This window comes from Carcharhinus amblyrhynchos, chromosome 8, assembly GCF_965287045.1.
Source record: "Carcharhinus amblyrhynchos chromosome 8, sCarAmb.v2.hapA, whole genome shotgun sequence".
In the NCBI taxonomy this organism is placed as follows: Eukaryota; Metazoa; Chordata; class Chondrichthyes; order Carcharhiniformes; family Carcharhinidae; genus Carcharhinus; species Carcharhinus amblyrhynchos.
Window position 1 is genome coordinate 60,135,163 of NC_137331.1, and position 27,142 is coordinate 60,162,304.

Below are 27,142 nucleotides of genomic sequence, written 5' to 3' on the forward strand. Positions count from 1 at the left end.
CTGTACCTGCACATTAACATTGTGATTAATATATGCAGACAGAGATTCCTCTCATACTGCAGCATTCATAGATCTCTCCATTTTCATAATATTCTGCTGTTCTATTCCTCCATCGAACAACCATCTCAACCATATAATCCCCAAGTGTACCTCAGCTGGAACAGGGATCAAATCCTGTGTTGGTGGTGTTCTGAACCACATCCAGCCAACTGAGCGAACCAGTTCTCCAATTGTCCTGCTACTGCTTCCTTATTCCAGCATTTTTCTAATGGCAACCATAAAGCTAACTAGCCGAGTTTCTTGTCTCTGTCTCAGTCTCACTCCTTTCTGGACTGAAGGTGTTACATTCACAGTTTTCTAGTGTGTTGGGTATCTTCCAGAATCTAGGGACTTTTAGAAGGTTAAAAACTAATGCATGAACTCATCTTTTGTACTTTTGCGATCATAGGATTTGGGTCTAATGGATTTGTCAGCCTTTTGTCCCATTAGTTTATCAAGTCTTCTTCATTGGTGAATGCATGTCATTATAGATGAATTCCCCTCTGTCAAGCTTTTTTCTCACTTTCAGAGCCACTCTACCTGAAAACTAACATTGTGCACTCTTCCTCCTTGTGTTGAAGCTCCCATTCTTTTAAAATGTATACGTGGCATTACTGAATCACAACCTTCTGATTTGTTCTCACTTCAATGATATTCAGCACTAGAGGGCTCCTTCAATGAAGTTTCAAAAACAAAACAAAACTTTCTGCATATTAGAGAAAAATTTAAATTTACAATAGTTTCAATTCTTACAGAAGATTGGAACAAAGATAGAGTTAAATTTTTTTCAAGGCTTTTTTTAAAGGCATTAAAAAGAGCAACTATAAATTCTCTTGAACTTTATGCACAACAGTTTAATTTACTTTGTGATGGACAAAATACTCAGTAGGTTGATATCACTGTTAGATGTGACCTTTACCAGGTTATATTAGAAGGCAGTCAAGAGTCAGCCTTGTTGGTGAGACTACAGTCCCACATTGGCCAAAAGCTTGGTAGATTGCCTTCCTTCAAGAACATGAATCAGCTGGGTTTTTACAAATGCCAATAGCTTTTTAAAATCAGGTTCTCAAACCAGTGCTGGAATTTGAACCACTGGATAATTAGTCCAGTGCCATTATGCTCTCATACCATTGTTGGAGGCTTGTGGAATCACAATGCTTTCCCCATCCATAGCAATAATGGAATACTTAGAAACAGGTTACTAGCTCTCCTGGTAGGTTTAGGAAATTATGTAAATAGTTTTACAGGAAGAATAAGATTATTTCCCATTTTAAAAGTCAAATTGATTATTTAGTGAACTGGAATTTATCTCAGAGATTTTTATTTGGCTACTGTAACAAAAAAAAACATGGAATTTTAACTTGTAATTGAAGACATTAACTATTCAGAATGTTCTCACTTAACCGCCCTTTTGTCCTGTGGGATAAATTGCGATCATTTGCAATTTGGCATTCTTGTGCTTGTTCTGATGAGTACAAGATGAAAAGCTTCAGCGAGATGTCTCTCTTTACAATAATTACTGCTGAAACGAATCAACTATTTCTTGCATGATGTCTCATTAGGCAAAGGGAGTACATAAATTTAGCAGGACCGATTTGAAGGTGCCTTGTCCAACGAGGGGCATACACACAATGGGTCATACAAGGGCTGCTCTTGGATGTTCGAGAATAGCCTAGTACTTCATGTCATTAGTGTACGCTTAAACTGGACCAGATGCTGGGCAACACGACAGCTCAGTGACTATCACTGTTTGCTGTGCAGACACATGGATTTGAGCCAGTGTCTGTGGGAGTTTGTGCATTCTCCCCATGCTTGTGTGGGTTTTCTCCAGGTGCTCTGGTTTCCTCCCACACCCCAAAGATGTGCTATTAGGCTGATTGGTGATAATAAATTGTCCCTAAATAGTTATCCCTCAATGTGGAATGCCATAAGCATAGATAAGGGTCATGGGTGGAGGGGGGACTCAATGTTAAAATGGCAGCGTGGGCTCGTTGGGCCAAAGGGCCTGATCCTGGGCTGCTGTTGTTCTTTGTGCCTGGCTACTGCAAAAGATGATCCCATGATGTTCATAAGAGCTTGGTGATATAGGCATAACATGGTTAGTGGGTTGGCTATCCAACAGGAAACAGTAGAGATCAATACATCATTTTTGGGTTGGCAGATGCAACAAGCCAGAGATCAGTATTGGAGCCTCTACTATTTACAATCTATATTAGTGACTTGGATGGTGGGACCAAATGAAAAGTTACTGAATTTGCTGATGTCATAAAAATAGGAATAAAAGTTAAACTATGTTGAGAACATAAGGAGTTTACAAACGGATAGACAGGCTAAGCGAGCGGGAAAATATTTGGCAGAGTGAGAGCCACGTGGAAAATGTGAACTCATCTACTCTGGCTGGCAGGAATAGAAAAGCAACATTATTTAACTGGGGATATTGGAGAACTGAGGCACAGCAGGATTGGGATATCTTGGTACACGAATCAGGCAGGTGCAGCAAGTGACTAGGAATACACGTGAAATATTGGAATTTTTTAAAATTTATTCGTGAGACATGGGCATTGCTAACTGGCCAGTATTTACTGCCCATCCCTATATGCACTTATTGCGAATGGAACATGAAAATAGGATGATTTGCTAGTTGTACAGAGCATTGGTGTTTGTTCCCTAATGTTCCAGTTACACTGTGCCAAGTGGCACTGTGTGAAGAGCTTCGACAGCAATAGAGCGCCATTGGCTTCATACCAGTATTGAAACAGTTCCGTGCAAGCCCACTCAAGACAAGTATAAAATTCTGATGACTGAAAGTTCAGCTTCTCTCTTCCAGTCCAAAGACGTGCGGTTGGGTGGACTGGCCATGCAAAATTGCCCCTTAGTGTCAGGGGGATTAGAAGGATAAATACGTGCAGTTACAAGAATAGAGCCGAGGCGGGAGTGTTGTTGGTGCAGGCTTGATGGGCTGAATGTCCTCCTTTCGCACAGTAGGGATTCTATGATACATATTAAAAGACAATAAAACAGGCCAGGTTTAATTCATTTGAAACCATGTTTAAAAGATGGCTAGTCACCAGCTGCAGGTGCAAAAAGCACAACTAATTTTGCATGTGGTCTCAATACAGTTACTGAATTGCTGACTTTTAATTTGGCACAACAGTAGATGCTTGCCTTTGGTGTGATACAAAAATATATAATATGGACATGAATGTGTAAAACCCTTCCAACAGAATCACCATATAATACGTCCTGTTCAGGAGAAACCAATTAAATAACAACAGAACCATTTTTATAATTGAATAACCTTTAGTGTTGAATTTACATTTCAAACAAATAATGCAAAATGCAAAAATTATTTCCAACATTTTCCAAGAATTTGATGGTAATAAATGTTGAACAATAAGGAACAGTATTGTACGTGTTTTACATTGAGCTTATATTTAGATTTTTGAAAAGCATATCAGATCTCACAACTGAAAGCAGCACAGTTCCAAATTTATAAAATGTTATTTAAACATGCAAAAATGTTTGGGAATGTATAATTTACTTATTACCCGTAAATAGAATAAGCTAATAGAATACACATTAATACATAAGGATTTGCTTTTCTTCAATTTCAGTTTGCTATACCAAGAATTAGCACGTGCTGCTATTCTTGCTAGAAATGCAAACTGATCAACAAAAGCACTGATGGTGAACCAATAGATAATGAACTGTGGCTTTGTTCCTTCAACTGCTATAAACATCACCTAAAATATCCCTGTTTATGAACAAAGCTCAAGTATGAGATTTTCAGGAATGGCATTTGAAATAAGAGTTCTATCATCAAGACTTCTTTTACAAATTAGTTATCAAGAGTTATAATTAATATGATCTTTTTTAGGTGCCTTCATTTAGTCAATTTTTAACTTTAAACAGGAAGAGGTGGTTTAAAAAGTTGAGATTCAGCAAGGGAATTTAATTGTAAGTAATAATAGACAAGAGATAACTCAACATTAACTGCAAATAGTAGTTCAGGCCTCTCACATCTACGACTGAATATCCTTGTACATCATTATCCACATTCATATTTTACATAGAAAGAATTAAACTAAATAAAAAGAAATTGAAAACTTTTGTAACCATTTGATTTTCAAATGGTCAAAGTCAAAATTAGAGAACCACTTCACAGAAGAACCACTTTAATTTCTCCCGAGTGCTGATAATTTTTAAATAACTATGCGTGGAGAGCAGATGCTTTGCCGCCTCTTTTCATAACAAAGTGGGGCATGTCTCAAAAGTCGATACAGCTCTCTGAATTACATGTTTAAAAACAAATAGACACACGCAAAAGAAATACTTTCTTTCTAAAACTACCTTTCCTTTTTCAAAGCTGCAGCTCAGGCAATTCTGTATGCTAGAAAGGGTCCACTTTTAAAAAATTAAAACACCTTGCACACCCCTCCCATGCCCCCCACTCAAGTTATACAAAATACATTACATTTAAAAAATAGATCAAACATATTTCCCATTGTGGAAAATAAAATGTAATTTTTCAGCAGACCTACATTGCTGTGCAGGAATTTTTTTTGTGTAACAAACATGGGAATTAAAAGTATCACACATCTCCTAGGTCTTCTGAAGCTAAGCTAATGCCTACTCTATTTCTATTCTATGTCAAGTGGATCTGGAAAATTTCAACAGCTGTAGTGAAGTTTTAATGTAAATATATATTATGCCACAAGTTATTTTGGTCCAATTTGAAGCAGCACTGTACTATAGAAGTTAGTGTATTTCCAGGTTACTATCCAAATAAAAATACCATAGGCACGAGGCAACGTTTTATGCTTTGCATCCAATTATTAAAATGATGGAAATGCATGTCTGCTATAAACATCACCTAAAATATCCCTGTTTATGAACAAAGCTCAAATATGAAATGTTCAGGAATGGCATTTGAAATAAGAGTTCTATCATCAAGACTTCTTTTACAAATTAGTTATCAAGAGTTATAATTAATATGATCTTTTTTAGGTGCCTTCATTTAGTCAATTTTTAACTTTAAACAGGAAGAGGTGGTTTAAAAAGTTGAGATTCAGCAAGGAAAGTTAATTGTAAGTAATAATAGACAAGAGATAACTCAACATTAACTGCAAATGGTAGTTCAGGCCTCTCACATCTACGACTGAATATCCTTGTGCATCATTATCCGCATTCATATTTTAAATAAAAAGAATTAAACTAAATAAAAATTGAAAACTTTTGTAACCATTTGATTTTCAAATGTGCCCTGTGATGTATATGGATTTCAAGATAGGTATACAGCATAATTTCTTTGCCAAATCTACAGTAATCGCTGCAAGTGACTACCACAGCTTATAATTGTTTAAATGACAACGTGAATGCCAACACAGGAAGAAAATGCTATGGTTTGGCTTACTTAAAACATAATTAAAACAACCATCAAATTCAATTTAATCAGTCCAGGTGCCTCATTTAAGACAAACATATAAACAGCAACACAATAACTTCAAATACTTGAATTTGGCTGCAGAAGTGCTTCCTCCTTGTGAGTACATGCAAAACAGCAATTGGCACATAAGCAAGTCAGTAAACCAAATGGTAACATTTACATTTTTAAAATCCTGATTTTAGAAGTATTGCTTACGTAAACCACAAAGATTTTGTAATAGCATTTCCTCACACATTTTCAAATCTCACGTGAATTAAAGTCCGAACCATTAGAAAAGTACAAGCCTTTCCCTCCTCCTGCCCTATCAAGATTGAGGTGCGTTTCCTAACAATGGTTTTCGCTTTCCTGTTGGCTTCAGCATGTGTTGTCCAAACTATAAGAAAGAAAAGTAGGATAACATTTCATAAATTTCAACTCCTGGTTGTCAGCTTGCTTTGTTAAACTTTACTCTTAGTAGAGGATTTAAACTTTAGAGGACAAAGAACATTAATTCGAAGGAAACCATTACCATTTTTAACTGGGCAATGGGTCTACACTGTAGCTATGACTACACTACATTCTGTACTCTCTCGTTTCCTTCTCTATGAATGGTATGCTTTGTCTGTATAGCACGCAAGAAACAATACTTTTCATTCTATGATAATAAAGCGACAATAATAAATCAAATCAAAAATCATCACAACACCAACAATGTAAAAGTAACATTCACTTGCATTCATACATAGAAAAGGCCTCATTATAGAGCTGACATGAGGCATAGAAGAATGAATGAATGAATGATGGGCCATGGTGGACAAATTAGAAACAATGCCTATTGGTTTGGTTCAAAATTGGGTTTTGAGAATGTTCTGGAAAGAAATGGAGGAACAGACAGATCTAGGGAAGGAATGCCAGAGTAGAGCTAAACAACAGAAACCTCTGCAACAAAAGGTGGGGTAAAAGAAAGGATAGAGCCACAGAAGGTTAAAGCCATATAACCAGGAGTGGAAAGCTAAGAATTGTTGACCAAAATTGATTTTAAGTTTATTTATTAGTGTCACAAGTAGGCTTACATTAACACTGCAGTGAAGTTACTGTGAAAGTCCCCAAGGTGTACTTTGAAGGGTTTGTGTTCTATGAAGTAAAAAGGGGCTTCACAAGAGAAAGAGGGGAGAATATTTCACATTATTGTCTCAAAAATACAGATCAACAGTTTCATATTTCTGAAATACTTCATTTGAAAGAAGTGAATTTTGAATAACTACCTTACATTTCCACTTACCTTTGGGGGTTCTGTGCTTGCCTGAAAGTCAGCATTTGAAGATTGATTTTCACTACAGCTGTCATTTCTGTAGCGATGTGCAAATTTGCGTTTCAAAGCTGCTGCTATTAACGCTGTTGGATCTGTTACAGATTGCTCTTGTTTGGGCTTTAAATCATCCAAAGATCTGTAATGAAGTTATATCTTTTCATTTTACATCCAATCACTTCTGTTGGCATTATCAACCAACGTTTCATAAGAACATAAGAACATAAGAAATAGGAGCAGAAGTAGGCCATCTGGCCCCTCGAGCCTGCCCCGCCATTCAATAAGATCATGGCTGATCTGTCGTGGCTCAGTTCCACCTTCCCGCCCTCTCCCCATAACCCTTAATCCCTTCTCTTATCAAAAACCCATCAACCCGCTTCTTAAAAATATTTAGCGAGGCAGCCTCCACCACTTCAACGGGCAGAGAATTCCAGAGATTCACCACCCTTTGAGTGAAGAAGTTCCTCCTCAACTCCGTTCTGAACCGCCCCCCCCTTTATCTTGAGGCTGTGCCCCCTAGTCCTACTGTCTTTTTTGAGCGGGAAGAGTCTTTCCACCTCTATCCTATCCATCCCATTCATCATCTTATACGTCTCAATGAGATCTCCCCTCATTCTTCTAAACTCTAACGAGTACAAGCCTTTTTTTTTCAATTCCCTTCTAATCTGAACCTCCCTTTATTCCCCTTGTACTATGGACGGAATGGCCTTCTTCAGCAATGAAGGGTTTCTTTGTTTTTCCACGTATTTTGCTGTCATTCTTCTGATACTGCTGTTCATTTCCTTACAACAGGTTTGGAGCATGCTATTAACTGACCAGTAGCTACTGAACCCTTTAAACACAAGAGGTTGCTTTTATTTGCTACCTCAAATCCACCACCCCCCCACCCGTGAAAGCACAAAACCAATTAAAAGCACTTACTAAAAACTTATAAAACAAAAAAACTGGAAATACTTAACAGGTCTCACTGTATCTGTGGAACGAGAAAGAGCATTTCAGGTTAATGATCTTTTCTCACAACTGGACAAAGTTAGAGAACTGCCCACCTGCTGAGTATTTCCAGCATCTGGTTTTATTTTGGATTTCCAGGATCTACAGCATTTTGCCTCTATATTTAGAATACATATTGTATAAATAATTATTTCCAATGTGGTAATTCTGAAATAATCACCAAATTTGACAAGATATAAAGAACACAAATTAAAAGTTTATGTATAGATTTTATATACATATACACTTTGCTAAAATTGGAAAGCCTCAGTGGGACTAGTAAAATCTTTTCCACGAACTGGGAACGGAACTACTTCAGTACAAGAAAAATAATTTTAAAAATACGTACTTCTTCACAGATCGCAGTTTCACCTTATTGATGTCTTTCAGAACATCTAACATGTTTGGTATAGTTTGCTGAATAGGATTAGCTGTAGTCTGACTATCAGATTTCTTTCCTCTTCTTTCCTTAATGAGATCAATCGCAGACACACTTCGCTGAATAGCAGGTGGTGGTGGTAGAGGCGGGGGTGGTGGTGGAGGTGGTGGTGGGGATGGAGCAGTAGGAACACCACCAGGTGTCACTGAACCTGAAGAGATAGGCAAAAAATTAAATTGCAGAAATTATAGTGACCCATTCATAAAATGTTCCTGAACTATCCCACGTTAAATTCTCCATTATATCTACAAAATACATTTTCTACATATTATATAGTGAAAAGTTAGTTCCTGGGTACGTTTCTTACTATATTGTGAACTTAAATTCAATAATTTTGTAAAAGATCGTAATTTCTTAACTCTACTGTAAACTAGACTGCTTTAAAGCCATTTATTGAGATTCATTGTTCTCCGGAGCATTGAACCTGGTGGCGGTGGCTGTGGTGAGTGACTGATTTAAAGTAAAAACCGCTTTTTTCCTGTACTTCCGGTTCTCGGGGCTTGTTAGAGTGTAGTTTACTTCCGTACCGGAAGTTAGGCCAGGGGATTGTCGTTAAGGGGGAGCGGGGGGTATAAAAATAGTGGTAGCAGCATAGAGCGGGCAGCGGAGTGAGTGGGAACAGAGTGAGAAGGGCTTTGGCTCGCTGGGCTTAGGGGAAAGCAGGATTAGAGAAGGTGAGTGACAGATTTCTACCTTTGGGAGCTTACAGGAGGTTGGGACATGGCAGGGAATATAGGGAGGAATGTAAGTTGTGTCAGGTGCCACATGTGGGAGTTCATGGTGGTGTCATGTGTCCCCAAGGTCCACATCTGCAGTAAATGTTTGGAACTGCAGCGCTTGAGGGCCCGGGTCAGGCAACTCGAGGGGCGGCTGGAAGATGCGTTTCTAGTCAGGGAGAACGAGGAGATAATGGCTGGGAACCATGAGAAGGAGGAGGTCTCAAGGGCTGAAGAGAAGGGAGGATGGATGACTGTGAGGAGGGGAAAGAGGAAGAAGAAGAGCAGTCAGGGTCCCCCAGCCTCCCCAGAGGCCCCCCAAGGTTCGTCGACAGGGGCACAGAAAGATAGGCAGGAGGGGGAGACTAACTTAGAGGGACAGAAGGGGGCCGCTAAGGTGATAGTGGTAGGGGACGGGAGGGTCAGAGGTATCGATAGGAGGTTCTGTGGACAGAGGCGTGACTCCAGGATGGTGGTCTGCCTCCCTGGAGCAGGGGTAAAGGACGTAACGGACAGGGTAGAAGGAATTTTGAAAGGGGAGGGGGCACAGGCTGAGGTCATAGTACATGTAGGGGAGGGGGACATAGGAAGGAGCAGTAGGGTAGAGGTACGTAGGCAATTTAGGGAGCCGGGGGCCAAACTAAAGAGTAGGACCTCCAGGGTGGCAATCTTTGGGTTGCTGCCCGGTACAAGCAGGGCAAAGAATGAAGAGATCATGCAGCTGAATGCATGGTTGAGGGATTGGTGTAGGGTAGAGGGCTTTACTTTTGTGGATCACTGGGAGGTGTTTAGGAGAGAAGGGCAATTGTACAGGAAGGGTGGGGAGAATTTGAACGGGAGGGGAACTAATGTCTTAGCGGGGAGGTCAGCTAGGGTGTTTACGAAGGGTTTAAACTAATATGGAGGGGGGGTGGGGAGGTGGCTGGGAGAGAGTCGGGTGAAAGGAAAGGTATCAGGGAGAAGGAGGTTCCGAGGGACACTTGTGGGTTGAACTGTGTCTGTTTCAATGCTAGGAGTGTGACAGGGAAAATGGATGAGCTTAGGGCCTTGATGTGTGTGAGGCAGTTAGATGTGGTGGCTGTAACAGAGACGTGGTTAAGGGAAGGGCAGGACTGGCAGCTGAATGTTCCTGGGTACAAGTGTTTTAGGTGTGACAGAAGAGGGTTGAAGAGAGGTGGAGGGGTGGCACTGTTGGTAAAGGAAAACATCACAGTAGTGCAGAGGGAGGACAATATGGAAGAGATAGGGATTGAGTCGCTGTGGGTGGAGTTGAGGAATAAAAAGGGAGAGATTACATTGCTAGGGGTGTACTATAGGCCACCCAACAGCCCGAGGTCAGTGGAGGAAGGTATTTGCAGGGGCATTTTGGATAGGTGCAGGAAGAATAGGGTGGTTGTAGTGGGTGACTTTAATCTTCCTGGAGTGAATTGGAGGGGCCTAGAGCTGGGGGTACGGAGGGAGAGGAGTTTGTGAAATGTGTTTTGGAAGGGTCTCTAGAGCAGTATGTAACTAGTCCGACTAGGGGAGAGGCTATACTGGATTTAGTGTTGGGTAATGAGCCGGGGCAGGTGGGAGAGGTAGAGGTAGGCGAACATGTGGCTAATAGTGACCACAAGTCCGTCTACTTTAGGATAAAAATGGAAAGGGACGAGTGCCGGCCGAACGGGAGTGTGCTGAACTGGGGAAAGGCGAGCTATAGCAGGATTAGGAGGGAGCTGCAGGACACTGATTGGGAAGGACTATTAGCTGGCAAGTCCACGGTTGGCAAGTGGGAGGCTTTTAAAGGCAAAATGAAATGGTTGCAGGGGAGGTATGTTCCGGTTAAGAGGAAGGATGGGAAAGGTAGGATTAGAGAGCCGTGGATTACAGGGGGTATCGATGACTTGGTCAGGAAGAAGAGGGAGGCGTATGTTAGGTCGAAACGACTGGGTACGGAGAGTGCGCTGGAGGAATATAGAGAGAGTAGGAGGGAGCTAAAAAGGGGAATTAGAAGGAAGAGAGGGCATGAAATGGCTTTGGCTGGTAGGATTAAGGAGAATCCAAAGGCATTTTATTCCTATATTAGGAGCAAGAGAGTAGTTAGAGGGAAAATTGGTCCTCTTAGGGACAAAAGCGGGGAGTTATGTATTGAGTCGGAGGGAATGGGGGAGCTCCTGAATGAATACTTTGCGTCGGTATTCACGAAGGAGAGGGGTTCGGAATCGTGCGGTCTGTTAGAGGGAGCTGAGGATCAGCTGCAGGAAATATCTATTACGAGGGAGGAAGTGCTAGGGCTTTTAGGTAGCGTAAGGACGGATAAAGCTCCGGGGCCTGATGGTATTTATCCCAGGCTGCTTAGGGAGGTGAAAGATGAAATTGCTGGGCCTCTGGCGCAAATCTTTGTCTCTTCTTTGGACACAGGTGAGGTCCCAGAAGACTGGAGGGTGGCAAATGTGGTACCGCTGTTCAAAAAAGGTAATAGGGATAACCCTGGGAATTATAGGCCGGTGAGTTTGACATCGGTGGTAGGGAAATTAATGGAAAAAGTACTTAGGGGTAGGATGTATGAGCATTTGGAGCGTTGCGGTCTGATTGGGGATACGCAACATGGCTTTGTTAGAGGGAGGTCTTGCCTTACGAATCTGGTGGAATTCTTTGAGGAGGTGACAAAAACGGTTGACAATGGGCAAGCCGTTGATGTCATCTATATGGATTTCAGTAAGGCGTTTGACAAAGTCCCTCATGGTAGGCTGGTAGAAAAGGTTAAGGCGCATGGGATACGGGGTCAGGTAGCTAGGTGGATTGAGAACTGGCTGGGCAATAGGAGACAGAGGGTAGTTGTGGAGGGGACTTTGTCCAGCTGGAGGCCAGTGACCAGTGGTGTGCCGCAGGGCTCGGTACTGGGACCTCTCCTCTTTGTAGTCTACATAAATGACTTGGAAGAGAGCGTAGGTGGTGTGATCAGCAAGTTTGCTGATGACACCAAGATGGCAGGTACTGAAGTGGATTGTCAGGTGATACAACAGGATATAGATAGGTTGGTGCATTGGGCAGATAGGTGGCAGATGGAATTTAATCCTGACAAATGCGAGGTGATGCATTTTGGAAGGAATAATGTAGAGAGGAGCTATGTGATTAAAGGTAGACAAATTAGGAGTATAGAAACACAGAGGGACCTGGGAGTGCAGGTTCACAAATCCATGAAGGTTGTGACACAAGTGGAGAATGTTGTCAGGAAGGCTTATGGAATGCTAGCCTTTATAGGAAGAGGTATAGAGTTTAAAAGCTGCCGTCTAATGCTTCAGTTGTATAGAACGTTGGTTAGACCGCATTTGGAGCACTGCGTCCAGTTCTGGTCACCTTACTACCGGAAGGAAGTGGAGGCTCTGGAAAGGGTGCAGAGGAGGTTTACCAGGATGTTGCCTGGCATGGAGGGGTTGGGTTACGAGGAAAGGTTGGAGAAACTGGGACTGTTCTCTTTGGAAAGACGGAGATTGAGGGGTGACATGATAGAGGTATATAAGATACTGAAGGGAATAGACAGGGTCAATAGTGAGAGACTGCTCCCTAGATTGGTTACGAATACAAGAGGACATGATTTAAGGGTGAGGGGGGAGAGGTATAATTTGGATATGAGAGGAAGGTTCTTTACGCAGAGAGTAGTGGGGGTATGGAACGCGCTACCGAGTGGGGTGGTGGAGGCGGGAACGTTGGACTCGTTTAAGGTTCAGTTAGATAGGCACATGAGTGAAACGAGGATGGAGGGTTATGGTAGGGGTTATTGAATAAGGGTTAGAACCTCAGGAGACACCGGAAAGGCAGGCTTGTGATTAACGTTTTTGTCTTTTCACTCCGCAGGTGGAGGTCCACCTCGTTGTCAAACGAGGGGCATGCACACGGTGGGTCGTGCGTGGGCTGCTCCTGGAGGTTCCGGGAGTGGCCTAGTACTTCGTGTCGGTGTGTGTGCTTGATCCTGGACCGGTAGACGGGCGCCGCAACAGCTCGGTGACTAGCACTGCTAGCTGTGCAGATACATGGATTTAGGCCTGTGTCTGTGGGAGTTTGTGCATTCTCCTTGTGGTTGCGTGGGTTTCCTCCGGGCGCTCTGGTTTCCTCCCACACCCCAAAGATGTGCTCTTAGGCTGATTGGTTTTACCAAATTGACACTATTCTCCCCTGAATCTGGCTAAGTCAGGGGTTCTATTTGTAGATATGCAGGGTAGAATAGGTGTAGGGTGATGCGGCGGCGCGGGCTTGTTGGGCCGAAGGGCCTGTTTCCCGTGCTGGGTTGTTCTTTGTTATTCAGTTTCTTTGCAAGGTAAGAAGAAACTGTGAGAAAGGAGCATTTAGTGCAGACTGCCAGGTTGGAGATTGGATGGCACTATAAACTACCTTTTCAGCACTGGACCCAAGTTCAAATCTAGCAAGACAGCTGAGAGAAAAAAATCTGTGTCTTGCAACGGTCCCAAATGAAAAATATATAGTGTTAATCAAGTTCTGGTTGATATATCTGTAACAAGATTCACCAAAATTTCAACATTACTTGGCATTTTAGTAAAGAATACAACCTACTTAAAAAACTGGAAGCTATTAATGGTGCATTAGGTGTTGTTCCTAAATAAGGCTCAAAGTTTGCTCTGGCAACCCAATGCATGGCACCCACTTAATTATATGTGCCCCTTTGCCTATATGTTGTTTTTGCCCTGCAAGTCCCAGATGAAAATGGCACGACACCCTGCTCAAAATCTGAGTGAACAAGGCAAGCGACCTGCATCTCCTTAATGAGTCAGACTGAAAGATTATCGAATTTACAGTACAGGCCTGAACAGGAAAATGTAAACTTGAATGGTGAATTCTACGTCAAATCAGGAAAAGAGAAACAAAGACAAGGGAAAAAAGTTTGGATTGAGTGTACTGAAAATTAACTGTAATCTTTGAAGCCCCAGAAACAATTAAAACTTGAAATGAGATGCTTTGCTTGTAATATTAAGTTGACAGACAGTAATTAATACATAGCATCACATTCTGACAGTAGACTGAAATGGATAAGCTCCAACTTACTGTGGCAAGGTAGTGATGTTTTTGGTCAAACATCCCATGTCTTCCTATGCATATATTAAAAAAAAATCCTAAACCTTTATTTACATTTCTGTGGTGACAATCTTAACTTTCTGCCCTTCGGTTGCCAACTTACCAACCAGCGGAAATAGTTTCTTCCCAATTTTACTTCAGAATTATTTTGAACACCTCTAGCAGGTCTTCCCTTAACCATCCTTGTTCTAATGCTTAGTTTTTCTAATATTTTACGGCCAAAGTCTTTCCAGGTATCTGGGTGAATCTCTTCTGGACTCTCAGAACAGTCTCTTTATGCTTATTTCTAAAATGTCCAAGACAGGGCATAACATTCTGCGACTTAAGAAGATTAAATGAACAAAATGATTTAAGTTGCTGGTTCTGTAACTCTCCTTCAGCTTAATGATCTAAGTGGCAGCCATAACAAAAATCACATAAGCTATATTTTACAGGCTACAAATATATGGGACATTAATAGTTTAGTTGAGAGTGCATCCCTGAGATAAGAAAGCTGACCACTATGGCCAAGGTGAATCATCTGTGGCTCTCAGATTTGTTAATTATCAACCTATTCAATTTGCTGACAAGTTTGAGATGAAGAACTTTACTATATAACTGTTTTATTGCATAACCATTAAATATTACTTATTCTTATATGCATTCAGTACACAGGTTAGCACCAAGGGAGATGAGGCTGCATTTCATAAGTAAGCAAATTGCTCAACAGGGAGGAGGAAGAAGCAAGCAGCACAATTTGCACTGGGTATAAGGATCACAGTAATAATGTAAAGTAACTATTAAGCAGATTTGGGAGGAGTTATAATGGCAATATGAAAGGTTTTAAAAATGCAGCTACTGCATACCAAAGTTAAGCAGGAACAACAGCCATATTCCAGAGGTTCCAAGTAACTTTATAAAAATAATAAGGAGCACAGAAGGTGAGACAAGGGAGAATTTGAGAAATAACTCTAGGCTGGAAATATTCATTTTAAGGAAGTTTTAAGAATTATGGATTAGAAACTGAGACACCAATGCCTCACATTGCATTTTGTATTATATACTATGCTCATTTATACTCACAAAATGTATAACTGAGCAAAGATCTTAAAATAGCTATGTCTACCTGTGATCCCTGAAAGAAAAAGCCACTTGGCAGTTTTAGGAAATGTCACACATTGCTATCTTCAAGGAGCCACCAACAATCTGCTGTGGACTATACAGCTCAACTTCAAAGAGTTATACAAAGGCAATTTTAGTAACCTAGGTTTGGCCAGAAGGTGGATCATCTGTCAAGACGAAGGCCATGAGACTTCCATTTTTATTTCTCATGCCGAAGCGTTTAAGTCTCTGGAATCTGGATGATGGATACACATCCTTTCTCAGAGATGGAGGACAGGTAAGAATCATGTGACATGGGCCTTTGGCTTGTGGAACAGGTAACATCACCTCATTGAATTACACAGCTCAGTTTGCTGTCCATCATCTGACTAGCAGCTTCACAGTAATGGAGTTCTGCTCAGGTTGAAAACCTGGTACCATACACACTGCTTCTGTTGGAAGTTCTGCTTCATTGCTTACATTACATTGCCAGTGTCACTGGGATGAAAGGGCAGAGGGGCAAAAGATCTTAAATTGCGTTCAGGATATTCTTTCACAGAAGGGTTCACTCCAAAAGGAAAGGACGTATTAAGATAGAAGCAAATACTGCAGATGCTGGAATCGGAACCAAAAACAGAAAATGCTGGAAAATCTCAGACATGACAGCATGTATGGAGAGAGAACAGCGCCAACGTTTCAAATCTTATTAGTTTTTGGTATTGTTAGTTTGTTGGTTTATTACTTTCTTTCTTATTTTGAATTATTTTTGGTTGACTCTTCATCAGAGCGAAGAAATGATACATTGTTGGGCCTGGTTCTGGATGTGGGCCAAGTAGATCAAGTGTCAGTGGGGGAAGCACATTGCATTGTTAGGTTTAGGATGATGGAAAAGGAAACAGGCAATGCAAGGTAAAAATAATTAACTGGGGGACAACTGACTTCAATGGAGCAAGAGGGATGGACGGATTATACTGGAATGAAAGGTTGGTGGAAAAACTGGAGTTAAACAATGGGCAATCTTCAAAAAAGAAATAATCCAGGCACAGTCAAGGTACATTTTCTTAAAAAGGGAAAAGAAGAACAAACAATTCCAGAGCTTCCTGAATGATAAAGGAGATAGAAATTAAGGTAAGGCAGAAAAAAATATCCTTTTGACAGATGTTAGATAGAAAATACAGCTGAGAACTAAGAAGAATACAGTAGGTTGAGAGGAGAGATGAAAAAACATGAGAGAATCCAAAGAACTCCTACAAATACATAATGGGCAAAAGAGCAACAAGGGAGAGAGTAGGGCCTCTTAAGGATCAACAAGGTCATCTATGCGCCGATCTACAAGAGATGGGCGAGATTCTAAATGAAGATTTCTCATCAGTATTTTCTTTTGAGAAAGGCATGGACGTTAGAGAACTTGGGGAATAAATAGTGATGTCCTGTGGAGTGTACATATTACAGAGAAGGAGGTGCTGAAAGTCTTAAAGCGCATCAAGGTAGATAAATCCCCCAGGGCCTGATGAAGTGTATCCCAGGACATTATGGGCAGCTAGGGAGGAAATTGCGGGTCCCCTAGCCAAGATATCTGAATCATCGACTGTCATAGATGAGTTGCCTGAAGATTGGAGAGTGGCAAATGTTGTGCCTTTGTTTAAAAAGAGCTGCAGGGAAAACGGGCCAGTGAGCCTCACATCTGTAGTGGGTAAGCTATTGGAAGGTATTTTAAGAAACAGGATCTACAGACATTTAGAGATGCAAATACTGATTAGGGACAGTCAGCATGGCTTTGTGAATGGAAGACCATGTCTCACAAATTTGACTGAATTTTTTGAAGGGGTAACCAAGAAGATAGATGAGGGCAGCGCAGTTGATGCTGCCTATGTGGACTTTAACAAGGCCTCTGACAAGGTACCGCATGATAGGTTGTTGCAGGAGGTTAAATCTCACAGGATCCAGGGTGAGGTATCTAAATGAATACAAAAACAGGGTGGTTGTAGAGAATTGTTTTTCAAACTGGAGGCCCGTGACCATCATTGTGCCTCAGGGATCAGTGCTGGGCCCACTGTTCTGTGTCATTTATATTAATGATTTGGATGAGAATATAAGAGTCATATTTAGTAAGTTTGCAGATGACACTAAGATTGGTGGCATAGTGGACAGTGAAGGAAGTTATCTCCAATTATAACAGGATCTTGATTAATTGGGCCAGTGGGCTGACGAATGGCAGATGGAGTTTAATTTAGACAAATGCAAGATGATGCATTTTGGTAGCCTGAACCAGGGCGAGACTTACTCAGTTAATGGTAGGGCGTTGGGCAGAGTTACAGAACAAAGAGATCTAGGGCTTGTACTCGTTAGAGTTTAGAAGAATGAGGGGAGATCTCATTGAGACGTATAAGATGATGAATGGGATGGATAGGATAGAGGTGGAAAGACTCTTCCCGCTCAAAAAAGACAGTAGGACTGGGGGGCACAGCCTCAAGATAAAGGGGAGGCGGTTTAGAACGGAGTTGAGGAGGAACTTCTTCACTCAAAGGGTGGTGAATCTCTGGAATTCTCTGCCCGTTGAAGTGGTGGAGGCTGCCTCGCTAAATATTTTTAAGAAGCGGGTTGATGGGTTCTTGATAAGAGAGGGGATTAAGGGTTATGGGGAGAGGGCGGGAAAGTGGAACTGAGCCACAACAGATCAGCCATGATCTTATTGAATGGCGGGGCAGGCTCGAAGGGCTAGATGGCCTACTCCTGCTCCTATTTCTTATGTTCTTATGTACATGTTCACAGCACCTTGAAAGTGGAGTCACAGGTGGACAAGAGTTGTAAAGAAGGCATTCGGCATACTTGGTTTCATTGGTCAGAACACTATACAGGAATCGAAATGTCTTGTTGAAGTTGTACAAGACATTGGTTAGGCTTTGGAATACTGTGTGCAATTCTGGTCACCCTATTATAGAAAGGATATTATTAAACTGGAAAGAGCGCTGAAAAGATTTACTAGGATGCTATCAGGACTTGATGGATTCAGTTATAAGGAGAGGCTGGATAGACTAGGACTCTTTTCTCTGGAGAGTAGGAGGCTGAAGGGTGATCTTATTGAGGTCTACAAAATAATGAAGGGCATAGATCAGCTAGATAGTCAACCTTTTCCCAAAGGTAGGGGAATCTAAAACTAGAGGGCATAGGTTTAAGGCGAGAGGAGAAAGATACAGAAGTGTCTAGAGAGGCAATTTTTTCACACAGGGAGTGATGAGTGATGAGGAACAAGCTGCCAGAGGTAGTAGTAGAGGTGGGTACAATTTTGGCTTTTAAAAAGCATTGATAGTTACATAGTTTAGAGGGAAATGGGCCAAATGCGGGCAATTGGGGTTAGCTTAGGGGGTTAAAAAAAAAAGCAGCATGGACAAGTTGGGCTGAATGGCCTGTTTCCATGCTGTAAACCTCTATGACTCTAAGCGAAGATAGATTGAGGAAAAAAACTGGCATTCAACATAAAAGGAAATCCTCAAGTCTTTTATGAGCATATAAATAATCAACTGGTGGCAAAGGAGAAGTTGGGCCAATGTGGAACCAAAAAGCGAGACAAAGAGTATGACAGAGGTATTAAGTGAATACTTTGCATCCATGTTTACGAAGGAGGTAGATATTATATAGTAAAAAAGATAAAACAAAGAAAAATACAGCACAGGAATAGGCCCAGTGGCCCTCCAAACCTGTGCCGATCATGATGCTCTAACTATAAAAAAACCTTCTGCCTTTACTCGGTCCATATCCCTCCGCTCACCTCCTATTCATGTACCCATCCAGACGCCTCTTAATGTTGCTAAAACGCCTGCTTCCATCACATCCTTTGGCCGTGCGTTCCAAGTTGCAAGGATAGCCCCAACAATTACAGACCAGTGAGTTTAACATTAATGTTCAGCAAGCTTTTAGAAACAATTATTTGGGATAGAATTTATAGTCACAGACGAATGTTGGTTGATTGGGAAGGGCCAGCATGGATTTCTAAAGGGAAATCCTTTTTATAACAAACTGAGCTTTTTTTGAAGAGTTAACAGTAAGGGTCGAGAGTAATGCTGTTGATGTAGTCCACATGGACTTTCGAAACGCATTTGATACAGACTTGAGAGAAGGGTGGCACGGTAGCACAGTGGGTAGCACTGTTGCTTCACAGCTCCAGGGACCTGGGTTCGATTCTTGGCTTGGGTCACTGTTTGTAAGGCGTTTGCACATTCTCCTTGTGTCTGTGTGGATTTCCTCCCACAGTCCAAAGATGTGTGGGTTAGGTTGATTGGCCATGCTAAAATTGCCCCTTAGTGTCCCGAGATGCATAGATTAGAGGGATTAGCGGGTAAATGTGTAGGGATATGATGAGGGTAGGGCCTGGGTGGGATTGTGGTTGGTGCAGACTTGATGGGCCAAATGGCTTCTTTCTGCACTGTAGGGTTTCTATGATCTATGAAGTTATAGCTCATGGAGTAAAAGGGACAGTGGCAACGTGGATACAAAATTGGCTGAATAATACAAGTAGAGAGTCAAGCATAGAGTAATGCTCAAAGGATATTTTTTGGGCTAGAGGAACTGATAGAGGACTCTTGCTTTTCCTGACATAAAACTGATTTAGATTTTGGTGTAAAGGAACAACTTCAAAGTTTGTGGATGATACCAAAAGTATTGTAAACTGAGATGGTGGTGGAGAACTTAAGGACAGACAAGTTAGTGGAGTGGACAGATAAGGTCCAATGTGGAGAAGTGTGAGGTGATGCATTTTGGAAGGAAGAACATGGAGAGACAACATAGGGCAGGTCAATGAACGGCCGGTCATGTTTGACTAATTTGATGGAATTTTTTGAGAACATTACATGCGCGATGGACAATGAGGAACCTGTGGACGTGGTATATCTGGACTTCCAGAAAGCATCTGACAAGGTACCGCATCAGAGGCTGCTGCATAAGATAAAGGTGCATGGCGTTACGGGTAATTTATTAGCATGCATAGAGGATTGGTTAACTAACAGAAAGCAAAGAGTGGGGGTAAATGGGTGTTTTTCTGGTTGGTGATCAGTGACTAGTGGTGTGCCTCAGGGATCAGTGTTTGGATCACAGTTGTTTATGATTTACATTTAGAGTTGAGGACCAAATGTAGTGTGTCAAAATTTGGAGATTACACTAAAGAGTGGCAGAGTAAAATGCACAGAGGACGCTGAAAGTCTGCAAAGGGATATAGATACTCCAAATGAGTGGGCAAGGATCTGGCAGATCGAGTACAATGTTGGTAAATGTGAGAGCATCTATTTTGGTAGAAATAACAGCAAAATGGACTATTATTTAAATGGTAAAAAAATTGAAGAATGCTGCTGTGCAGAGGGATCTGGGTATCCTTGTACTTGACTCGTAAAAAGCTGGCTTGCAGATCCAGCAGGTAATTAAGAAGGCAAATGGAACTTTGTTCTTTATTGCTAGAGGGATGGAGTTTAGAAACAGTGTGGTTATGTTGCAGCTGTATAAGGTGCAGGTGAGGCCATAGTTGGAATACTGTGTACAGTTTTGGTCTCCTTACTTGAGAAAGGATATACTGGCACTGGAGAGGGTGCAGAGAAGATTTGCTAGGTTGGTTGTGGAGTTAAGAAGGTGGCTTATGAGGAGAGACTGAGGAGATTGGGGCTATGCTCATTGGAATTCAGAAGAATGAGGGGAGATCTGATTGAATCATATAAGATAATGAAGGGAATAGATAAAATAGAAGCAGGGAAGTTGTTTCCAACAGGCAGGTGAAATTAGAACTAGGAAGCATAGCCTCAAAGTAAGAGGGACTAGATTTAGGATTGAGTTGAGGAGGAACTTCTTCACTCGAAGGGTTGTGAATCTGTGAAATTCCCTGCCCAGTGAGGCAGTTGAGGCTACCTCATTGTATGTTTTTAAGGCAAGGATAGATAAATTTTAGAACAGTAATTTTGATTTGATTTGATTTATTGTCACATAGTGAAAAGTATTGTTTCTTGCACACTACACAGATAAAACACACTGTTCATAGAGAAAGAAATAAGAGTGCAGAATTTAGTGTAACAGTCATAGCTAGGGTGTAGAGAAAGATCAACTTAATGCAAGGTAAGTCCATTCAAAAATCTGACAGCAGCAGGGAAAAATCTGTTCAAGTCGGTTGGTACATGACCTCAGACTTTTGTATCGTTTTCTTGAAGGAAGAAGGTAAGACAGAGAATGTCTGGGGTGTGTGAGGTCCTTAATTATGCTGGCTGCTTTGCCGAGGCAGCGGGATGTGTGGACAGAGTCAATGGATGGGAGGCTGGTTTGCGTGATGGATTCGACTACATTCACGGCCTTTTGTAGTTCCTTGCAGTCTTGGGTACAGCAGGAGCCATATCAACCTGTGATACAACCAGGAAGAATGCTTTCTATGATGCATCTGTGAAAGTTCGAGAGAGTTGTAGCTGACATGCTAAATTTCCTTAGTCCTCTAAGAAAATAGTTGGTGGGCTTTCTTAACTATAATGTCAGCATGGGGGAACCAGGGCAGGTTGTTGGTGATCTGGACATCTAGAATTCTTGACCCTTTCTACTTCATCCCCATTGATGTAGACAGGGGCATGTTCTCCTTTATGCTTCCTGAAGTCAATGACAATCTCCTTCGTTTTGTTGAGATTCAGGGAGAGTATTGTTGCTGCACCTGTTCACCAGATTCTCCATCTCATTCCTGTACTCTGTCTTGTCATTGTTTGAGATTCGACCAACTATATTGGTGTCGTCAGCAAAATTGAATTGAAAGGGAATTTAGCCACATAGTCATAGGTGTATAAGGAATATAGTAGAGGGCTGAGAACACAGCCTTGTGGGGCACCAGTGTTGAGGATGATTGTGGAAGAGGGGTTGTTGCTAATCCTTACCGATTGTGGTTTGTGAGTTAGGAAGTTCAAGATCTAGTCGCAGAGGGAGGTGCCGATGGTTATGGTGAGTGGACGGGTAAGTGGAACTGAGTCCATGAAAAGATCAGCTCTGATCTTATTGAATGGTACAGCAGGCTCGAGGGGCCAGATGGCCTACTGCTCCTAGTTCTTATGTTCTTATAAAATAAGAGGTAAAATTCTTGAGTGCGTGGAAACAGAGGGATCTGAGTACATATGTGCATACAGCATTGAAGGTGGTAGTACAGGTGAAGCATTATAAAGCATACACATGTCTGAGCTTTATGAAGGGGCATAGAGTACAACAGCAAGAAGGTTATGTTAAACTTATATAAAAGGCAGTAGTCAGACCACAGCTGAAGAATTAAGTACTGTTCTGGTTGCCACACTGGGAAGAATGTGAATGCACTGGACAGACTGCAAGAAGAGGTTTACAAAAATAGTTCCAGGGATGAGAAACTTCAGATATGAGGATAGCTTGAAAAGGTTGGGACTGTTCTCCTTGAAGAGGAGATTTGATAGATATGCTCAAAATCATGAGGGAGCTGGACAGAATAAACAGGGAGTAACTGTTCCTACTTGTTAAAGGATCAAGAACAAAGTAACCTGCAAAGAAGCAAATGCTGTGGTTTGAAGCTGGAATACGCTGCCTGGTGAATGCAGGCTCAATCAAGGCATTTAAAAGAACACCGGAGGATTATTTGAATAAAAACAATGTGCAGTGGTATGGGAAAAAGTCATAATGCTGACTTGGAGCCAGTGCAGACACAATGGACCTCCTTCTGCACTAACAATACCGTGACACTGATTCTTGCTTGCTCATCTCACCATGTGAAGTCAATGCCACAAGAAAAGGGAATCTTACAACGCTGTTTTTAGCCTGTGAAAGACTAGCTCATTGGAGATCAATTCTGGACTCTGGAGCCCAAGGGAAACAATATTTTCTGAGGTCTTTATATTGTCAAACCTTATTTTCTCTATTCCTCTCTTTACTGTCCAAGTGTGGAAGCAACATTGTGATTCTCCTTTCTCTGAGTGTGTGCAAATGGAAAGTTGGATTGTACCAAAACTGAGGGATTGGGAAGTCTGTCACTGCTCATAAAGAGTAAACAAATCAGAAGACCTCTATATATGGGCAGGTGGTGAGAGCAAAAATTAGTGCTGTTTAAATTAAATCTCCTATTGCCATAACAGCAACAGGCAGAGAGAATTCCAGTGAAAAGGGCTAAAACAACTGAAAAGCTTGCTACTAATGGTATAAAAAGCAGCTGCCAGGCCAAAGTTAGAGGATACAAGATGGAATATATAGCAGCAAGATATTGAATGGATAAAGAATGGAGGTGGAGAAATTAATTACACCCGGCTTTCTGGTGCCTAGCTAATAATTTGCAAAGAGCGCACTGAGGTCTAAGGCTTGCCAGATATTGGGCCTCAAGTCTAATTTTAACAACTGTAGCAAACTGCTACAATTCCCTCTGCAGAGACAGTTTGCCACTGGGAGTAAGAGCAGGGAATGAATTAGGATTACAGACAGGCAATTAAAAGAGATTTTGTTCCGCAATTTGCTTCTACATTTTATTTTCAATATTACACATTGAAGATGTTAGAACAGGTGTATCAAGTTGAAAAGCGAAATGGTTTTTAAGTACAAGTCCTGCTTCAAAGCATTGTTGGTATTTGGATATTTCAAGAACTCTCATCTTTAAAACTCAGATCAAACAATTGTTTGGAACGGTTCACTAGAAAAAGCTTGTTACCTTGCTATGCACAAATGCTGCATGTGCCTAAATAACAGCGCAGTAAATTAATTTTTTGTGAAGTGATTTGACAGATTTCAGATCAACATGATAATGGATTACACGCATGCTGTTTCTGCATTGCATAGATAGCAAAGCAGCAAAGAAACCTCAAAGGATGCTCCAGTAAACTGACTAAATCCAAAATTGCCATATGATCAATATCAGAGCTATCTTAACCCAAGGCATAAGTAGGTGCACAAACACACATGTAGATAGATACCGTTTGAAACAGCGAAGCATATTATAATATTGTATATACCTGCTGAGAGACTGCTTTGTTCTTGTATAGTCACTATCATAGCAATCTGCTCCCGTAACTTAGCAAGCTCACTCTCCAATACATTGATTTTTTCCAGTGCTGCATCACTAGCCATTGTGGGAGTTTCAGGTTCCTTTCCACAATTCCTCAAATTTGGTAAGGAAGCTTGCTTGACAATGGGTCTCGCAATAGGTGAAGGGTCTAAGGTATCAGCACATTCAGGACGAATTTCAGATCTGCAAGCAAAAAAAAAAAATACTGCAAGAATAATACAAGCTTTATTGGAATTCCAAAAGGGAACATTAACACATGTATAAATCCCCATACACTTGGATAGTGATAAAGATATTTATTGCTTTTTATGTTCAATTCTTAGGCAGCACAATTCAATTATGCATTCAAGAACTCTCAAATACTGAAAAAGCTTTATGAATATTAAAGTTCCAGTTTAATAATCCTCAAGGAAAAGAAAAAAGTTAGTTTTATGAATGTGCTTATTTCTAAATTAATATTGTATTTTAACCTTAAAATAAGGTCTACGGTGGTGTTCTATTGCTTTCAAATACTGGAGTTATATCTTATGAAAATGTACAAATCTAGTAGACAAAGCTTACATTTATATAGCACGTTTAACATAGGAAAAAGTCCCGAGCACAGAAGCAGGGTCAAGACAATACACAAAGAGGGGCAACTTCAAACATCAGAGATAGGTTTTTTAAAAGGGCCTTAAAAGTTAGAAAGAAATGGAGGCAGTAAAGTTTAAGGGAGGAGTTCCAGAGCATTAGGCCCAGCCTGCTGAGGACTGAGAATGGGGATGCTTAAGACAATATAATTGAGAATTGCGAGGGGAATGGAATACAGAAGTAGAGGTTATGCTGAAATTATACAGGGCAATAGAGAGCTCATATCCAAGTACTGCATACAGAAGTGGTCTCCTTACTTAGGAAAAGGATTCAGAACAGGTTTACCAAACTAGACTGGGCAAGCTGTCTTACGAGGAATGGTTGGAAAGGCTAGGCTCTTTTCTGCTCGAGTTTAGGACAGCAAAAGGTGACTTGAAACATAAAAGATCCTGAAGGGCCTTGACAAGGTCAGTGTGGAGAGGATGTTTCCTCTTGTGGGAGAATCTAATATGAGGGGCTGCCCATTTAGAACAGAGATGAGAAATATTTTCAGAGGGTCTTGAGACTTTGGAACTCTAGAAGCAGAGGGTGGAATCGTTGTGGGTGGAGATTAGGAACAGCAAAGGGAGGAAGACGCTGGTGGGTGTCGTCTATAGGCCCCCGAATAATGATCTGGAGGTGGGGCGGGCTGTTAACGCGCAAGTAAGTGCGGCGTGCAGGAATGGGACGGCCGTAGTTATGGGGGATTTCAATCTGCATATTGATTGGTCGACCCATGTTGGACGCGGGGGGCTCGAGGAAGAGTTCTTGGAATGCTGCCGGGATAGTTTCCTCGAGCAGTGTGTGTTGGAGGCGACGAGGGAGCGAGCTATCTTGGATCTGGTGCTATGTAATGAGGCGGGTAGAATTAGGGACCTTGTGGTGAAGGATCCTCTTGGGGAGAGTGATCATTGTATGGCGGAGTTTCTGGTGCAGATGGAGGAGGAGAAAGTGGGTTCCCGGACATGCGTCCTTTGTTTGAATAGAGGGGAGTACGGTAGGATGAGAGAAGAATTGGCGAATGTGGACTGGGGGAGCGCGTTGGAGGGAGGGTCTGTTGAGGAGCAGTGGAGGATCTTTAAGGAGATCTTTCTTGGTGCTCAGCAGAAATTTATTCCGATGGTCAAAAAGGATAGTAGGAGGAGAGGTAATAAGCCGTGGATAACGAAGGAGGTGAAGGAAAGTGTTAAATTAAAAGCGGAGGAATTTAGAGTAGCCAAGAGTAGTGGGCGAGAAGAGGATTGGGAGAGGTTTAAATGTCAACAAAGATTGACAAAGAAGTTGATAAAGAAGGGTAGGAGAAACTATGAAGCTGGGCTAGCGCTTAATATAAAAAAGGATAGCAAGAGTTTTTATAAATATATAAAAAGGAAGAGGCTGGCTAGGGTGAATGTTGGTCCTTTAGAGGATGAGAAAGGGGACCTAGTGGTAGGGGATGGGGATATGGCTAAGGTATTGAATAACTTTTTTGTTTCTGTCTTCACGGAGGAGGACGTGAATAATTTGCCGGGTGTTAGCGATGGAAAGGTGGTAGGACTGGAGGGTCTTAATGACATTACTGTTACTAGAGAGGCGGTGCTCGACAGACTGGAGGGGCTGATTGTGGACAAGTCCCCAGGACTGGATGGAATGCATCCGAGGGTTCTGAAAGAAATGGCAGAGGTGATAGTGGATGCCTTGGTGGTTATTTTCCAAACGTCGCTGGATTCCGGGGAAGTGCCGGATGATTGGAAAACGGCTAATGTTACGCTGTTGTTTAAGAAGGGTGCCAGGCAAAAGGCGGGGAATTATAGGCCGGTTAGTTTAACGTCTGTGGTAGGTAAAATGTTAGAATCTGTCATTAAGGAGGAAATTGCGAGGCATCTTGAAGGGAATTGCTTGATAGAGCAGACGCAGCACGGTTTCATTAAAGGGAAGTCGTGTCTGACAAATTTACTGGAGTTCTATGAGGATGTGTCTAGGGCGGTGGATAGCGGAGAGCCGGTGGATGTGGTCTTTCTAGATTTTCAGAAGGCGTTTGACAAAGTACCTCACAAGAGGTTATTGCAGAAGGTCGAGGGACATGGAGTTGGGGGTAGGGTGTTAGCGTGGATAGAGGATTGGTTGTCAAATAGGAGGCAGAGAATGGGGGTCAACGGGTGCTATTCGGATTGGCGGATGGTGACTAGTGGAGTGCCCCAGGGGTCGGTGCTGGGGCCTCAGCTTTTTACCATTTATATAGATGATCTGGAGGAGGGAACCGAGTGTAGGGTGTCGAAATTTGCTGATGACACCAAGATTGGGGGAACGGCAAATTGTGTGGAGGGTGTGGAGAGTCTGCAGACGGATCTAGATAGGCTGGGCGAATGGGCCAGGAAATGGCAAATGGAATTTAATGTTGGCAAGTGTGAGGTGGTCCACTTTGGTAGGAAGAATGGTAGGAAGGACTTTTACTTATGGGGCGAAAAAC

The 27,142-nt window shown here is 41.8% G+C and overlaps 1 protein-coding gene across 5 annotated transcripts in view; it reads right to left on the reverse strand.

The window, feature by feature from the left end:
* Positions 1-3,319: 3,319 nt before the first annotated feature.
* mtfr1 (mitochondrial fission regulator 1) overlaps positions 3,320-27,142 on the reverse strand; it is a 42,846-nt gene continuing 19,023 nt past the window's right edge. For all 5 annotated transcript variants that reach the window (XM_080194164.1, XM_080194167.1, XM_080194165.1 and 2 more), the window contains 4 exons: positions 24,032-24,267; positions 8,113-8,353; positions 6,747-6,912; positions 3,320-5,858 (listed from right to left, as the gene is read on the reverse strand). In XM_080194164.1, coding sequence (XP_080050290.1) covers positions 5,790-5,858; positions 6,747-6,912; positions 8,113-8,353; positions 24,032-24,267 — 712 coding nt within the window. In that variant the 3' untranslated portion in view covers positions 3,320-5,789. The remainder of the gene's footprint in view (positions 5,859-6,746; positions 6,913-8,112; positions 8,354-24,031; positions 24,268-27,142) is intronic.